A 17,969-nucleotide genomic window follows, 5' to 3' on the forward strand; every position below is an offset into this window, starting at 1 on the left:
TTCTAGAAATAGATCTTTTATTCTTTTTTTTCTGCAAGTAATACACAAAGAGAAAGAAAATGTTTGCAAAAAATATGTCACTGAACACTTCCCACTGAGCTTATACTAACACTCGTTGCTGTAAAATGACCTTTTTGAAAGTTAATAATTCATGAGGCATTCAGCTTGAGCGCTGTGGGTCACTAATTGATCGTCGTCACGTCACACAAATAATGTAATACACACGTGGTATATGACCTGGCAGCCTTGTGAACATACTGTATATAACTAAATGATTCATTCAAACAGCATAGAACAAAGCAGGTATACAACCATGGGACACAATAGTACATACAATACAAACTTGCTGACTGCTCCAGTTTAACTATTTATAGTACTTTTTTTTTTTTTTAATTGTCTTTATTGAACATATCCAAAAACAAATCAACACAAGATCGGTTATAAAATAAAAGGAAATATAAACAAAACAAAAATAAACAAAATAAATGTACAAATGTATATGTTCAATAGGAGTGGGAAGTAATAAAAAAAACTATTGGGTCTTACCCCTAATTCTAAGTACAAATTTGACTTATTTGGCACTCTTGTTTCTTTTTAAACAGAGTAAGGGTGCTACATGTTTTCAGTTCATTATCATCCACAGTTTAACTCCTCTAACGGAGTCTGTTTTATGTTTGTTCTTGTCAGATTTTTTTTAAATACGTACACCTGTTCCCCTCCAATTATACCAACTGTCTAGTTTCAAATAGCTTCTGAGTACTGTGAAATTAGTAAGTTAGAAGTAAATTGCTGTTGTTTGTACATTACCTGTGCCGTTTTGAATTCATTCATTTAGTTTCATAATTTCCAAATAAGATATGACCCCATAAAAGAACTCATAGATGAGAATGGTTAAGCGTAGTAGTGCGTTGCATTCTGTCCCCACAGTGGTTCTTTCTCTTCTCTTTCAACATGGGACACGTTTAAAACAATTCTGCTGTGGCCATCAGTGTGCCTATTCAGGAACAAAGCATTGCTGGACACTGTGATCTGCAAAGGGACACAAATTCAAAACACTTCTCAGCCAGTTACAGTTTGTCAAAAACATACATTTCCACAAAGGAAATTTCTGTTCTAAAAGACATGCCCGCAAGCCAGATCCTCCATGTCGTTTTATGTGGGCCATGAAAGTTCGCCCTAATTCTTCAGAACCAGCCATAGAAAAACAAATGCAGGGGCTATTATGTAATATAATGGGACATTTATTAGAGTTCCTGCACAAAACACATTCGGAAAGGGACGATGTGTAACTGCCTTGTGCTTTGGCTATACGCTTAGTCCAAGAGTCGAATAAATACAGTGCACCTCACCCGCTGGTTAGCAGCATCAAGGCTAGCCACATGTAAAATAATAATAATAATAATAAAACTTTCAAGGCAAAAGCACGGCATTCAAAAAACCTATTCAGGTGGAGTCAAATCAATAAAAAAGACCATTATTTGATTGTCATATTGTTTGGCTCACGCGCCGCACACTGAGTGTTTGGATTTCCGCAACTAGTTTTCATGCGTGGCCTACTGTCAGCAGCTAGTTTTGCGGCAATTCGAAATTTCAGTCACAGGTGAGCAGCGTTGAAACGTCGCTGATGTAACGGCCAATCAAAAATACTAGGTCATTGGCTATCACGTGTCTTCACAACAAAAATTACATTTCCGGGTATGAAGCGAGCGTCACACGGCCACCTTCATGCCGTGTCAGTACAATACAGTATAGTATATTTATATTGTGTTTTACAATAATAGTTAACGATATCAATAATTTCATACGTACCCATGGCTAAAAAGCAAATCATAAAGAGTCTCTTTCGCCGAAATGCACAAGTGCAGTCAATGAACCTCTCGCACATTTGCTCTGTTTATATTATTATAATATACAGTAGCTACAACGGAGAAAAAATCCCTTCTTCCGTGACAACTGCACCATGTTGTTTGTGGTTCAATGCAAAAAATAAAAAATAATACAGCACATCAGTGATTCCTAAAGAGGGTGTCGTGAGAGATCATATGGGATGTTGTGGGAAAGGATCCACATTCACTTAAGTTATCCAAAAACGATTATTTATTAAATACCAATTTTTAAAAAATCACCTATAGTACTTACGACAGTGACATATACTGACAGGCAGACCAATTAAATGCTCTTCCATTAAATCATAAATCTGCGTATCCACCTATTGCCATTCATGCAGCAGAACAAGTCATGGCTTTTGGCGAGTATATCAGCTTGTAAACAGACCCAGATGTAACACTTACTAAGTTAATTTGTGAGTAAACTGAGACAAGGTCATCATTATTTAAATATTTATACTTTCGTGGCATTTTTGTTTGGCGGTGCACTGTGAGATTTTTCTGAGGTAAAATGTGTGCCTTGGCTCAATAAAAGTGTTGGGAAACACTGAAGTACAGTAAAGTATATGAGGAACCTCAAAATGTTGCTTTCCGATAAGAACATTAGGGGGTGTATGGGTGTGAGTCAAGTAATTTGTTTGCGCTTGTCCATTTCAGTCGCATTCCGCCATGTAGCATGATTTTCGGCATACCCTTAGTGATTAAACATTCATGTAGTTTCACCAGTATAAGTGGCCTCTTTAGGCCAATTATAACAAGGTTGAGACTCACAATGAAAACAGTTTGACAACACTGATCCAAAGGTTTGAGGGTATTTGTACTTATTGGACATTTTAGGTACACTTCAAATGGGTTCCATACAATATATGTATCAAAAATTCTTAATAACTTTTATAGCGATGACATTTCTGTCCTATTATGTCCAGTGAGTCTGAGGCTCACACTAGAGTGCTGCTCTCAGTTTCTGAGTCTAGCCTGTCCTCTTGTGGTCATAATGTTTGCTCACAGCAGGTTCATAATTGAAGTTAAAATAAAGTTTTTAAAAATTAAAAAGGAGTTGAAATATTCATGTAAAATATAGAGAATATTTTATTTTTAAAATGTATAATATAATATTTTAGAATTAATTAATGTTTTATTTTATAAAATAAAAATGTTGAATGTATATATAAAATTGTTTATTTTAGGATTTTATTCATTTTAGTATTTGCAACAAACAAATTAACCATTATGTAATGAGAAAAAAAAATTATATTTTAAGAAAACAATTTTACAAAAAAAAAATTGTAAAGTAATACAACAAATATTACAGGAGTGTGGACCTTTGTCCACCCTGGCTTAGAAGCATGTAACGTCACTTCTTTGGTCACATGCAACATTTTGTGTGGTGTTATACCTGAGATCTGTTGTGATATCGAGGGTGGCAGGCGATGACAGTGATGAAAGAGAAGGTTGCCACAAGGATAGTGGCGCAAGACAGGATGAAAAGCATATTGGCGGTGTCTGGAATGAACATCATTGTTGTTGTTAGGATAAAAATTGCGGGACAATTAAGCACTTCCAACTTGTGAGAACACTTTGGGGATGGCCCTTAAAGGCATGTTTGGATATGTTTGTTATAGAAGAACCCCATCAAACAACTTTGAAATGAAGTGGAATAGTTTATGAGCAAAGTTTCATAGTCAAAATAAACACAGGCATACTTCAAAATTTAGTGGAAAGTTTTTCCAGTGAAGTGACTGACTGTGTTGTATTGGTTCACTCGCCTGACTTGGGTGTCGCGTCGCTTTGGTTCTAACTCAGTGAGCGTGCAAATGTGAGTGTTAATGGTTGTGTTTCCATATGTGCCCTGTGATTGATGGGTGACCAGTCCAGGGTGACGTCTTTTGCCTGAAGTGAGCTGGGAATTAGGATGTGGTATAGAAAATGGATGGATGGATGGCTCTAATAGCTAAAATGGAGGATTACTTCCATATATTTTTCTTCCATCTTGACTTCCCATCAGCGTAACTGTTAGGTTTCTCAATACTTTTGCCCGTATAATGTAGGTAAGCATAAGTATTAAATACAAAAAAAAAAATTGTAAATTAGAGTGATGACAAGTGTGTTCAATGGCTGAAGGTTGTTACTGCAATGTGAACTATAATTCATTTTTCACAAAGAATATTACGATAGGCTTTAGCATAATTGTAACTTAGCAACGAGAGCGAATCAATTGAGCACAGCAAACATTTGCAGGCCTGATCCGATATGGTTGCATTCCTTCATTTTCATTGGCCTCTTGTCGCCTGTGGAACTAACATAGCTGAACAGCACATTGAAAGTTTTGTCTGAAACACCCCATGACACAGCAAACATTTCAAATCTTATCCAGCTACCTTTGACTGTGGCAATAAGACACATGATAAAGAAAGATGGACACTGAATCCCCAATGGTGTAGCTTACTAATGCCAGTAGCAATCTTTACAATGTATTTATAATTTCAATCACAATCAAGCAAAACAAGGATTTATTGATAAGTGCGTGAGAAAATAGTTGAACAGTTTAAGGACAATGTTCCTCAATGTACAATTGCAAGGAATTTCGGGATTTCATCATCTACGGTCCATAATATCATCAAAAGGTTCAGAGAATCTGGAGAAATCAACGCATGTAAGCGGCAAGGCCGAAAACCAACATGGAATGCCCGTGACCTTCGATCCCTCAGGCGGCACCGCATCAAAAACCGACATCAATGTGTAAAGGATATCACCACATGGGCTCAGGAACACTTCAGAAAACCAATGTCAGTAAATACAGTTCGGCGCTACATCCGTAAGTGCAACTTGAAACTCTACTATGCAAAGCAAAAGCCATTTCTCAACAACACCCAGAAACGCCACCGGCTTCTCTGGGCCCGAGCTCATCTAAGATGGACTGATGCAAAGTGGAAAAGTGTTCTGTGGTCCGACGAGTCCACATTTCAAATTGTTTTTGGAAATTGTGGACGTCGTCCCGAAATGCTCCCCGGGCGCTTCAGCTGCTCTGGGGCAGAAATGTATGATAATAACCTACAATAATATGGAAGTTTCAAAGAAAAATATACAGTACTTTGGGTTTTATCATGCACTTTACTCTATGTATGAAGCTTTTCCTACTATTATTGAAATGTTGGTTTTGTTATATAAGCTGGGGACAATGACCCTAAATGTTGATACTTCCACCAGGAGGGTTATGTTTTCATGTTTTCATCTGGCAAGGGGAAATGAGAGGGAAAAAAACAACAACTATACATTTTGGTGTACATTTGGACAAAGGTCTTAAGTAGTTTTGAATATAGCTAGTCATATTGCAAGAGTTCCCTTAATTCCACAACAAGTAATGGTTGTGTCTTAAGGACAAAATTTTGGTATCTATCTATAATTTGCCGTAGATCCAAATTTGGATTGTTTGGACTTTTTTGTTTTTATTTTCTTAAAGGGCACTCTTATCCTTTCTGGAGTTTCCGCTTCTTCGCACAGAACATTAAAGTAAGTAACCATATAATATACACGTTGGGACATTGTCTACCATTTAACCCCCTCCGGCTTGTTTCTCTCAGCCTTTAGGCCAGTTTCGGCCTCCGTGTTTTGTTATGCAAAAGATTCCTGTTGGTCTTGTGTGGCTTGGTGTGTGTATTTGTGCGCATGTCTCTGTGGGCCTCACTGTTTTTCCTGACGAAGAGACTGAAGGAGGTCTGCAGCTTGCTGATGTCATTGCGGACGCTGATGTTCAGGCAGTGAACGCCGGCCGAGGTGAAGGTGTGGTTGAGCCACAAGGAGTTCTCGTACAGCGTGGTCAGCGTGCAGCCCCCCGTCGTGTCGGGCTCGCATTTGGGAAGGAAGCGCCAACACACCCACATGGGGGGACTGAGAGGCAATGATCGTTCAGTTTCTTCATTGAAATCATGAAAAGATAGGGACACTAAATGTTATTTACCTCCCATCCACATGAAAAGCCAGGCCAGTGGTCTGTGACACTTCATAATCAGAGGGACCCTTCAGTTCAATGCTTTTAATGGCATCTACAAATCAATTTCACAAATTATAGGATGACCTCACACACAATTTGGATATTCTGTCTTTAATCTATTAATAAGCATTGGTGGGAAGTAAGAAAGTACAAATACTTTACTACTGTACTTAGGTAGATTTTTCAAATATCTGTACTTGAGTATTTATTTTCTTCTCTGTATCAGCATTCTGGAAGTTAATAAAAGAGGGAAACAATTTTGTGTGCAGAAAAGTTAATTCATTAAGAACTTAAGTAAAAGGGTTGAATCAGTACTTCTACCAAAGTATTTTTTTACACATGTATCTGAACTTCTACTTACTGTAAGTACAGCGTGTGAGTCTTTTTCCCGTCTCTGCCAATACGCATACAATTTAGTATTTTAACACTACAAACCAAGCACTTGAACATCCTTGGAGTAGATTCCAGTTAATGGAGGTGTGGATTGGGTCATATTGACTCCAATTTTCAGCCGGAGTGTGTAGTTTCCAGATAAGGCGTAGTGGTACCGGACAACAGGCTCAGTCCCCTGGATCACCTCTCTGCATCACCCCCCCCCCCCCCCCCCCCCCCAAAAAAAAAAATGTAAATAAAATGACAATTGCAATGAATTAACTTACTTACAAACTTTGAAAAATGAGAAGGACTTTGAAAAGAAATCCTCATACCCGTTCCCTAAATCCCAAGTGTAGCTGAATTTGGCCATGCTGAAATTTTGCTGGGGATCAGAAAGTTCGAACATAGTCTCGGTGGGGATATCTGAAGCCAGCTCTCCAGTGTCTCTCACATAGGTGGCGTTGCCATCCATTTGATAAAAAAACAGCTTCCCAGAAATATTTTCTATTTAAGGAAAGATTAAATGTCATCGGTGCATGCTTGAAAAAGTAGAAATTGATGATCAATGTACCTGAATCTGTCAGAGGCTCGACACACTCCACACCCAGGACAACCAGGAGAAACAACAGCGCTCTGTAAAGACATAATCAAGTTAAGGAACCTTCTGAAATATATAATCTGTCTGAAAAGAAGTATACCTGTCCATGTTTTCTGGTCCCCTCCCTGGGATGCTCTCGAGGACCTAAAACTGGAGTCAAATTCTGAGGATGAAGATGGCGAGGAATAGGCAATGTGTGTACAGGACCTCTCAGATTCCCGTCATCATCTAGATGAAGGCTTGAAATTGCCACCATGACTTGCAGTCATGTGCCCCTGCAGGAACAACAACCCACTTTTGAGGTCACAGTATTCTTTTCAGAATGTGAAGTTTCTCCTGACCGTTCTGTGAGGGGGTGCATGTGTTTCTTTGTGTTTAAAAAAAAAAAAATAATAAAAATATTATATTAGTGTATCAAATTAGAAAGTGAAAGAATATGACAATGCCGCAGATAGGCCCACAAGGTGGTGCTAAAACCTTTGGATTTTTCTCACCAGCACATGGTGACAAAAGGACCTCATTTAAAGAAAAATATCAAATTGATTCAAGGCAGTGGCGTCGCTGAAGCCTCCCATAAAAACTTCTCAAGACCCCCTAAAATAATTTTGTATTATGTTTTAACTGCAAAGTTTTAGTCATAGGCACCCGTAAAACCGATCTTTAGCCCGCTAAAATAAATTTTGTTTTCCCAAAAAAGCCACCCCACCCGGTCGACGAAAATTAACATTCACAATATGAACAGGTAGACCGCCAAGCACCCCTTTTCACATTTGGAAAATTTTCAACATTTCAACTCTGCCACTAGATAGCGCTGGCGAGCTTATCATCGTCCTCCCACAACTAGTTCACATGCTTATCTTGTAGTAAAAGTACAAGTATCTGTTGCGTTTTGTGCTTGCGTTTGCCATTTTCGTGCAGGTATTTTCTTCAAATTTCTTTTTTCTAACCATGGGTTCTAACTAAGAAAGTCAGTGCTAAGAAGAAGAATCGGATGACGTGCATGGAATTAAAGCTGGAAATCATTAAAAAAAAAAAAAAAATCACAGAAGCAGTATAGTGTGATATGTACTATACTGAAGCAGGAGTCGCCTATACTCCTATAGTTTCGGTGGCTAGGGGAAAAAAATGAAGACGTTGCTGAAAGTGAGGAAAGTGTGGTGAAAATGGTAAAATACAATAAAATGCTGTGAAGAAGATTTAGTTCAGTGAAAGTCTAGTGACAAATGTAGATATTTAAAAAATATTATTTATATTTTATTTTGTTCTTACTTGAAGTGTTTATACATTACAATAGTTTAGTCCTATTTGATTTATTGAGAAGAAAAAAAACACTTCCCAAAAAATGTCAATGATTTTGGGGGGTCTGGAACGGATACATGCCATTTCCAATCCTTTCAATTGGGGAAAGTTGAGTGAATTGTGTCACGAGCATGGGCATTGAACGAAGCACACTCGTAAATCAAGGCGCCATTCGAATTGTTTTAATTTTCCATCTGAGCGTCAACTCTTGTTGACGTCATAGCCCCGCCCCATCGGTCCAATCTCTGTGAGTCTGAGCCACACGCAATGAGTGAGCGAGCGAGCGAGCGAGTGTGCAACAAACCAGATTGTCAGTTTACACGCGTGCACGGGTGCGAGTGGTGCATGCTGGGAGCAGTTCTCCTGCTCTGGGCTCGACTGGAGCGACTGAACACCTGGATTATTATTATTATTATTGACTGAGCGTTTTTTGTTTTGTTTTTGTGTTTGTTCTTTTCTTTTCTTGTCAGTTTTTTTTTTTTTTTTTTTGTCATTAGCTTGTCTTGAGAAGCCACGCGCCAACCATGTCCGGGGCTCCTCAGGACGTGAACAAGCTCACCGAGCTAACTTATAAGGTGAGTCTATGACAAGTGATTGGTTATTTATACAGTTAGAGTAGTTTTTGTGATTTAAGGTGAGGAATTGGCTGCTTTCTAGTAAGTTTTGTTTCTCTTTCTTTTTAAAATTTCTTTTTTGGGGGGTGCTGTAGCTTCCAAACCTCATAAAAGCAAACAACAACAAACCTGCACTTTTTGGGGCTGTGCTTTCCCCTTATCGGCTCTATTTGACTATCCATTGTTTTCACACTGTTTGAAAAGCGTTCGACTAAAGCGCTGGAATATTTAGCTGTCAACAAGCAAGCCCGTTCTAGAATGTCACACCCTGTTATTATTCCCTGCTGGTGCATCAGTTGTTTGAAAGTGTGCCACATGTGATCAGAGCAGTGTTCCAGTCACTGTTGCTGCTGTAGATTCAGCACAGATGTGATCAGTGTGTGATTGCTTTATTTTATTTTATTTTTCTTTGTTGTGCCTATGTTAATCTAATCCATGAGTGGCCCCTCCCAGGGCAGCATACAGAAAAATCGAAGGCAGCAAGGGTCACTTTTATTTAACCTTCTTCAACTTTTAATTTATTCAACACACTCAAATTCATCCATCAAGCAATTATATATATTTATAGGTAAATTTTAGATTTTGGAGTGGCGAGCCATCCTGTGTCCCACGAGAATAGATCTGCCCCTGCACTGACCGGCAGCTGAATATCCCACACACATGTCCGCAAAAAATAAATGTCTGTATTCACCGGGTTGTGATGAAGAGAATTTTTCGTCCTATATTAGTTGTAAATAATTTATTTGCGTATTTGCTTATTTGTGTTATTAGTAGTAAGTTGAACGTATGGGAGATAATTTTTTTTGACACCCGCACTTTTCACACTGAAAAAACTCAAAATGTTATCAAAAATATGTATTTCTAGTCAAAACTAATCTGATTACTCTTTAAAAAAGACTCGTCACTTAAAAAGTTATTTGTTTTTAGACTATTTTCACTTGTTTCAAGCTATTTTTATACTTGAAATAAGTAGGAAAAAAATTGTTAGTGGAGTAAGTATTTTTGCTTATTACAGTGACACATTTCTCTACTTATTTCAAGTGAAATTTAGCTTGAAATGTGAAAAGGGTTTAAAAACAAGTTACTTTTTCGGTGATGAGTCTCAAATCCGATGAGTTTCGACTAGAAATAGGACAAAATATTCTTGGTATATTTGTGCAGTGCACGCTGGATGGCGGACCGCACAAGGCCCGCGTGCCTGAATTTAGATCAGTGGTGTGATTAGAGGTGAGTCTTATGTTTCCTGACTTCCTCCTTGATAAATGAAAACACACAATTTGAAGGTGAAATAACAATTTGGGTTATGGTTTAACTGATTGTTTATGCGTGTGTGATGGGTGTGGGAGTCCATACATACCACAGTTTCAGCTGAAGTGAACGGGGCAGGGGGGCAGAGAAGAGAAAGTGAGAAAAGAAAAGAAAAGAAAACAAGGAACCTGTTTCCCTTTTTTTCTCTCTCAATTCTACTCTGTACTTTTTTTTATTGTGAAGTCATACCTGCCTCCTCATTGTTCCTCCCGGGGTGTGCCAGAAGACAAGACGGGGAGGTGAACAGCCCTTGACTGCTCAGGCATTTCAATTGAGAGGGTGGGGGCTGGTGGCTTCTCGCCGCAACTAGCAGCCACTTTTGTGCGGGACTTCGCTCTTTCCAGGGAGTGTAAAGAATACACAAGAGAGGTCAAGTTAAAAATTGAAGGTTTTATTGCTACCTGCACGTGCATGCCACCTCCTCCTTCACAAATGACGTATAAAACTTCATACAACTAATTGCATCTGAAATGGAGTGTGTGATTGGCTGTCGACCGGTCCAGTGTGTACTGCGCCTCTCACCCGAAGTCAGCTGGGATAGAAAATGTTGGTCAATATCATTCAAAAGAAAGTTAATGGTTTAATTCGAGCTGAATTTATTACAAGTACCTGATTGTTTTGTTGGCTGGTAGGGCGCACATACAGTGTCATAAACAACTTGACAATGCCAGCTGTGATAGGCTCCAACTCCGAACATTTTTGTGAATGTAACTCAAAGGAAAGTTTCATTTGAGCTGAACTTACTTCAGGTACCTCATTGTTTTGTTGTCTTTTAGAGCACATACAGTATACAGTGTTATAAACAACTGAACAATGTCATCTGTGCTAGACTCCCGCTCGAAACATTTTTGCCCAATTAATTCAAAAGAATGTTAAGTTTAATATGAAGTGAATTTATTACAGGTATTTGATTGTTTTGTTGGATTTCAGGGCACATATTGCTTGTGTCGGGCGTAAACCTTGCATCTCCAAAACCATTACTTTTCAGGAAATAAAGAAAAAAAACACACAAAAAAAACGTCATGTTTGTTGAGCTATTAGCATTGCATTTTCAACACTTTAGATCGGTCAATAATTTGGAAAAATAACACACACCATCAGTATCGATTTATGAAAAAATCTGTACTTGACCAAAATTCAGTCCGATTGGCGGACATTGGTGGTTTTGGCCCGACGCCAACGATATACAGTGTCATTAACAACTGAATGATGTCAGCTCTGATGGGCTCCAGGTCTGAATGTTTTTGTCAATGTCATTAAAAAGAAAGTTAACACTTTCATTTGAGCTAAACCTATTACACCTGAATTTTTTGTTGACTTTTGGGGCGCATATACAGTGTTTTTGAACAACTGAACAATGTCAGCTGGAATAGACTTCAGCTCAGCTGTGACCGTAATTAGGAAAGGCGATATAGAAAATGGATGGATGGATGTCTGGAGTATGTGTGTACATGTATGTTACTTTGCCCACAATGTCAACTTTTTGCCAGAATGTCATGGACCAGTTCAACCCGAGTCTGAGGAACCTGGTCAACCTGGGAAAGAGCTATGAGAAGTCAGTCACAGGTAAGAACACACAGGACAAATGTTTTAATTTTAGCTGAATTTAGTACAGGTACCTGATTGTTTAGTATTACATATACACGATTGTTTTATTGACAACTTTTAAGGTACGCAAATTGTCATAAACTAATGAACGAAGCTCAGTGGGATAGACACAATTCTAATTTGCTTTCACAAATTCCATCTAACAGTTAACACATGACTCGTTATGTGTTTAGGATAGCAACTAATTCTGTTGTCAGAATATCAAGATGTTTCAATTTAGTGTGTGATCCTCCTATGCAGGCATGACCCTTGCCGGGAAGGCTTACTTTGATGCCATCACAAAGATAGGAGAGAATGCTACCATGTCTCCAGTTTCAAGGGAACTTGGTAAGTTGCATGCAAGTTTAACTTTAACAAGCCTCGAGCGATTCAATGTTTCACACTTTGGATGCAAAATGTCTTATCTAAAGATAATCAAGATATAGAGTAGAACTTTATCAACACAGCTTATTAGAATGACATATACACACAAGTCAAGGAAATCAGAGATTTTCAGTAATGAAAAGTAAGCAAAAATTGACCCAAAATTGCAACTTAGTGTATTTCTGCTATGAAACTAGACCATGAGGAAAAGAAAAACATTAGCATTCCCAAAACAAATTTCAGGCATTGTTAATGAGTGCTAAATATAGCATCCGATATTAGCCTAAGACCTCCAATGCATGCAAATTCATCCACCTGCATGTTCCACTAATTGCCAACTTTGAAAAGCAGTTCCAGATCATATCACAATATACACAGCTTTTGTGTTGGCTTTAAGCTTTAATAAGATGAACAAATAGACATATTAAGCTAAAAGTGAGTACCAAAGTTTTTTTGTTACACAATTTTTAACACTGTGTATTATTTTATTTAAATATGAAAGTATTAGTGTCGTGACTCACTTTCTGTTTTCTTCATTATTATTTTTTCATTGTTTGATTTTTGTTAATATACAGCACTTTTTGTTTTTGTGAAAGTGCTCTATAAATAAAGTGGTGTTGGAGAGATACACCAGTCTCAAATATTGTAATTCCACTCAGTAAGAAAGAAAAGACTATTTTATCAACCCATTTGTTACCATACAACAGTGTTCTGACTATGGTGGTAATGGGAAAGTCTGGCTCCCACCATGTTTGTGCAAGCCCATGTTCCATCCATCATGTCACTCATCTTCAATTACTGTGTAAGTGCTGGAATTCTGAGCTGCTCTCATTTTCAAGGGGATCATAATGCATATTGTTATGATCCATCAAGTTGCCTCTCTGCTCTAATTGGAGACGATGTGGCAGCCAGTGAATGACTTTTCATTTAGTTTCAGTCTAAGGAAATGACGTTGTAGCCTTTGCCAGGAACAATACAGTTATATTGTTATTCTCCTCCATGCCTTTGAAACATAGTTGTACTATTGCAAAATGTGAAGTGATGAAATGTCAGAGAGAATCTAAAAAAAACAAATGGGTGTGTGTCTTGCAGGAAGAAGAAACAATGTAACAGTTTATCATAAATCACGCCGAGGGAAATCCATGTAATTGTTTGAAGGTTTAAAACGGGCACGTGACCCACTATATATTACCAAGAGTCCTGTAATTTTTGTTAAAAAATAAACAGTTTTACACATTTTGACATTTTGAAAATTAAATAATTGTTCCATTAATTAAAATTAAATGCATCCTAAATAAATCTAATAACAATGACAATTGTTTGTTATTTTAGTATTAAACTAAACAATTTTACATATTTCACATGCACATTTTAACTTTTTACTTCATCTTCGACTGACCTGACCCATCTTCAAAAATCAAATGTGGCACTTGAACACAAACGTTTGCTCAACGTTTGGTTTCAAAACATTTTCAGTTATAGTTGCAGAAATGTTTGTTGAGCTATGAATGGTACTTTTGCTATCAATTTCAATGACCTTATGTACTGTGGTTACATGTGGGGAACAGAGGCAAACTACAACCACCATAATATATTTGATTAAATTTGGACTACCTCTGATAGTGTCGATTAAAACTGAGGATTATTATGTTTGTTAAGGAAGAAACTTTATTTCAGCACTTGCGTTGGATTTCTTTAGAGTGTACCTGGGCCATAAAGTGGCGTATGGTGGGTGTATTTAATATACCGTCGTAGGCTTGAAGATAAGAACAAGGGTAATGGCATCAGAGGTATTGTTTGTATTCCTTTGGACCCATGAGGAATAAATAATTGCACTTACGTTCGGCAAGTTCTTCAATCAAAACGTCTCTCCAAAGTGATCTTGTACAAAAATGTACAAGCGACCTGGCACTATTTCCCTGCTGCAGGGACTATTTAACGAGAGAGTGTGAATTCTCTTGCAGCCTGCAGCAGGCGTCATACAGCAAACATGCTGAATAAACACAAGCGCAGAAGAATGCCTTCTCACCACCAATCCTTCCGGCCCTTAGTTTGACTCACCCTAATCCACCAACTGTCTGTCTATTTGTGGAACCCTCAAAATGCAGTGGAATTGATCATTTCTGTTTTTGTTTATTGAACCGCCATGGGCAGCCTGATGATCTTGTGACCTTGTGTACCCCACAGTTCTGAGGTTCGGGTTTTGAATCTCATATTGGGCCGTTTTCTATATCGCTGGGATCGGGCTGAAATTTGGTCAATTTCATAATTTTTCACAAATCGATACTATTAGTCAGTCCCCATCTGGGTATGTTATTCTTACGAATTATTTACCAATATAAAGTTTTGAAAATGGCTTGCTCTCTTTGACTATGCAAAGTTAACGCCTCAACAAACATGCCTTTTTTTTTCTTGTATTTTTTTTTGTCCTGAAAAGTGTTGGTTTTGGAGATGCAAAGTTTCCGCTTAGCCCCAGTGATATCCATCTTAGGTTAAGTGAAGAATCTAAATTGCCTTTATGTGTGAGTGTAAATGGTTGTTTGTCTATACAGAGAACGCCCGCATAATCGGGGTTTGTTATTTGTGAATTAAATCAGGTGGCATCATGGTATCAGAAAATTATTTTGAACTTAAAACTAGGTTTATTTTTATTTATTTTTTAGACAGAAGTAGTGCTTGCGACCATCTAGTGGCATCTTGGTGTCAAGGAACTATGTTGAAGTGAGTTGAGGAGTTTCATTTAGACAAAAGTGGAGCTTTGCGCCTATCTAGTGGTATCTTGGTATCAAGGAATAAATAAATACGGTAGATAACCGGGCCTGTTTCCTACCATTTTTAATCACCCCACTCACAAGGTTTGTGAGCCTCTTGTGGGCGAATAAAATCAAGTTTTACTTCAGTTTTATGTGTCAATCCTGTTAGAATTTACAAAACGGCGCGACACTCTCAAGGGGTTGTTGGATTGGCTGTACTTTGGGTCACATTCAGACCTTTAAGCAATTTATGAGAGTCATAATGAAAGAAACAAGCCCTTAGTGTCACATTGAGGCTGACTTTATGGCTTTCTCTATCACAAAAGCTGTGCAAATAAATACAGCCCTTTGTTCCCATTTGTCGACAAGTACAGTACAAAGGAGTATTACGGCAGAATAAAGAGATTAGTCTAACTATTACGAGCTGTTTTATTTGTGTGAGAATTTTGAGAGGGGATGGATAATTGGAATACTGCCCACTATAATGCTGTGAAATTCTGTACCATTGAAAACTTTTAATAAGAAACACATTATTATTAAAATCCATGAATTGCTCACTGAGTTAGTTAAAACAGAACATACCTTTTGATATATATATATATATATATATCTTTTGTATTGGACCATGCAGGTGTACCTAATGTTCTGGCCCATGAGAGAAAAGCTTAGTGTATGCTTGAAATAATATTTTAGTGGGTGAACAATTAAGAGCTTCCTGAGTACTCCTCTTGGGAGTCGCCATTCATGTCTGAAACGCAGCAGGTATTTAGGGACTGAAAATGTGAGCGGAGAAAGAGAATAGCGCAATCCACACCCCTTTCAGCGTTTCTCTGTGCTCTTTGTCAAGCATCATTTGTGAAATATGGAGACAGGCCATCAGCACGACAGGAATGGTAATGTTAGATGCAGCAATTTGTTGCTTGGAGAATAAAGATTGAGAATGGAGGGGACACATTGAGAGTTTCCCCCAAAGATATCTTTAATGAGATGACTTAAACATTTTGGAGCTATTTGATGAGTCTGTTTGACTGTCTAGACACTCGCACATTATTGGCTGTGTGAGCCTGTGTGATGCATGATGAGCAGTTTGCCTTTCAATGCACACTCAAACATCAGCAGAAGCATTGCAGAATCGTAAAAGTCAGAGAAGATGGCTTTTTCTACTAACTAAGTTCTTATCAAATCAAAATACGTTTTTTCCTAAACGTGTGTTTTTCGCAATCACTGAGATGCATTGTACAATAGATTTTTATTATTATTAGAGTATTTCATCAAATGACAATGTGATTCAGTGTTCAGTTGGCCAGCTGGAGATAGTTTTTTTTTTATAGTGCTTTTTGGCTGACTTTTAATAAGATCAGTGCTCAGTTTACCTGCCTGTGACACTCCCTGAAATGTCAGTCATGAAATATGAACCGTTCTATATACATAAGCAAATGGCACAAGTCACTGTTGACATAAACAGTTACAAGAACCCCTGTTTATTGTGGGGTATAAATTCCGGACCCAACTGCGATGGCTGAAGAACTGCCAAGCAGCTGTGACTTTAACACACACAGAACAGCATCACACACAATAAAAGATAATTAAACATTGGACATTGGATTTAAACACGAAAATGTTCAACCAAACCATACAGAGCAATATACTCACAGGCACATGTTGTATCTACTTAGTAGGGGACTTTCTATGCTTCTTCTTCTCTTCTTTTAATTTTTCTGTGTCTACATCCAGTAGAGCACCGTTGTGCCAGGCATGTTGCAGGACAACGTGGTACTACGCTGAAGGTACTGATTTGCAGTGAATAAATATTCATCAACCCTAAGGTAGACGTACTGTGCAGCTATAGTGCGGTTAATTGTTCATGCCCCTGCTATATTGCCGATTTTTTTATTTTGTGTGTGGACTGTATCGGTCTGTCTGTTGGTGAAATCCCCACTATAACTATTTTAAAGAAATATACATTTTTATATAGACTCTGTCGCGGTGTATCTCGCGCTGTAATCAGGCGGCTGACTGTAATGACTTCAAACAAACCTAAATTATGTGATGAACTCACCACCAATCGCCATTCAAGCAACCAATGTTTTTCCCCTCTGATTAGCTGTTTTCCTATCGTACACTGACTGTGTGATAGCTGACAGAAAATGAGATCAGAAGCCTTCTGCGGTGCACTGAATCAGTAAGGATTTCACAGTTTTTATTACTCTTACAACACAGAGGGTGTAGCACATCTGTGGCAACAGTGGCGAGGACTTCCTTACCATGTGTATGACGGTGAAAACCTTTGGATCGTGACGCACAGAGGATGTGGTCACATTGGATCATACACACACACACTCAATGCCTGTGTGGGTAAGCTCAGTGATGCATCTAATTGGAAAGCTAAACGCTAGTTGAGAGAACAGATGATACTGTACTTGGCGAAAAGAGGAAGTACTGTCAAGGGTAAAGTCAACTCATTGACTCATATTACAGTTACCTTATTGGACACCAAATAGGTAATAGTTAATTTGTTGCAGGCTATTTCCACTTTCAGAATGATATCACCTGATAAGAATGTCTTGGGTGTTGTTCCCTCCGCCCCTCTTGACTATTAACAATCCTGTCTGACTGGCATTTGATACATACGTAGAACCCGTTTTTAAAATTTCAACCCACCTCAATTTGCACATTTATGTGCATGTTTCGTTGCAATTGTGATGTGTTCAGATTGTATGGTAGTTACATTCACCAGCCCCTTCATTGGGTACCCCTGTGTAATCCAATGTGATCCAATGCAAGAGTCTTATTAATTACTCTGTTTTGATTAACACATTCAGTGAGATTTATTCTGACTAGGACCGAAACGTATCATTCTACATATACTAAACCAGGGGTGTGCTAACTTTAAGGATCATGGGCCACATTTGATTTTTACAATTCACGAATGGGCCGGTTGATTAAAAATGATGTATATACGTATTGATGTGTAAATTATGCAATAGTTAATGAATAAATTAACCAATTATTTAGTAAAATAAAAATAAACTAGTACTTTTGATCCATAAAATTTCAATTAACACAATGACAGTTAACTATGAACAATGAATGCAGGCTTTCTTTCTGACGCACATGGTGTTTCGTCAATGTCTCAAACTGCCGCAGTTTAGCGCCAACAATTGGTGATGAGGA

At 38.1% G+C, this 17,969-nt stretch overlaps 2 protein-coding genes across 5 annotated transcripts in view; one reads left to right on the top strand and one right to left on the bottom strand.

The window, feature by feature from the left end:
- On the bottom strand, nucleotides 1-10,404 carry tmem130 (transmembrane protein 130). Of its 3 annotated transcripts, none has more exons than XM_061755538.1 (9): nucleotides 10,121-10,394; nucleotides 6,951-7,125; nucleotides 6,824-6,885; nucleotides 6,585-6,756; nucleotides 6,313-6,458; nucleotides 5,845-5,929; nucleotides 5,572-5,774; nucleotides 3,283-3,389; nucleotides 1-1,029 (listed from the first exon to the last, which is right to left on the bottom strand). In XM_061755538.1, exons 2-9 carry the CDS (start codon nucleotides 6,956-6,958, stop codon nucleotides 892-894), a joined length of 921 nt encoding a protein of 306 aa, XP_061611522.1. In that variant the 5' UTR covers nucleotides 6,959-7,125; nucleotides 10,121-10,394; the 3' UTR covers nucleotides 1-891. The 3 variants fall into 3 exon arrangements, with proteins under 3 accessions (XP_061611522.1, XP_061611523.1, XP_061611524.1); XM_061755539.1 differs by having other exon boundaries at nucleotides 10,261-10,391; XM_061755540.1 differs by lacking the exon at nucleotides 3,283-3,389 and having other exon boundaries at nucleotides 10,121-10,404.
- baiap2l1a (BAR/IMD domain containing adaptor protein 2 like 1a) overlaps nucleotides 8,441-17,969 on the top strand; it is a 27,959-nt gene continuing 18,430 nt past the window's right edge. Inside the window, exons 1-3 of one of the 2 annotated variants that reach the window (XM_061755536.1) lie at nucleotides 8,441-8,724; nucleotides 11,562-11,637; nucleotides 11,920-12,006. In XM_061755536.1, coding sequence (XP_061611520.1) covers nucleotides 8,674-8,724; nucleotides 11,562-11,637; nucleotides 11,920-12,006 — 214 coding nt within the window. In that variant the 5' untranslated portion in view covers nucleotides 8,441-8,673. Of the gene's footprint in view, nucleotides 8,725-11,559; nucleotides 11,638-11,919; nucleotides 12,007-17,969 lie in introns of those variants that run through there. The other variant, XM_061755537.1, reaches the window with a different exon arrangement.

This window comes from Phyllopteryx taeniolatus, chromosome 19, assembly GCF_024500385.1.
Source record: "Phyllopteryx taeniolatus isolate TA_2022b chromosome 19, UOR_Ptae_1.2, whole genome shotgun sequence".
NCBI lineage: Eukaryota > Metazoa > Chordata > Actinopteri > Syngnathiformes > Syngnathidae > Phyllopteryx > Phyllopteryx taeniolatus.

What these genes read in the sequence shown, in the direction of transcription:
- tmem130 (XM_061755538.1), bottom strand. An exon ending in ACTTGGGATTTAGGGAACGG is followed by an intron (nt 6,459 to 6,584) that starts GTATGAGGATTT and finishes GGGGTGATGCAG; the next exon opens with AGAGGTGATCCAGGGGACTG. An exon ending in TCTCTTCGTCAGGAAAAACA is followed by an intron (nt 3,390 to 5,571) that starts GTGAGGCCCACA and finishes TGTTCATTCCAG; the next exon opens with ACACCGCCAATATGCTTTTC.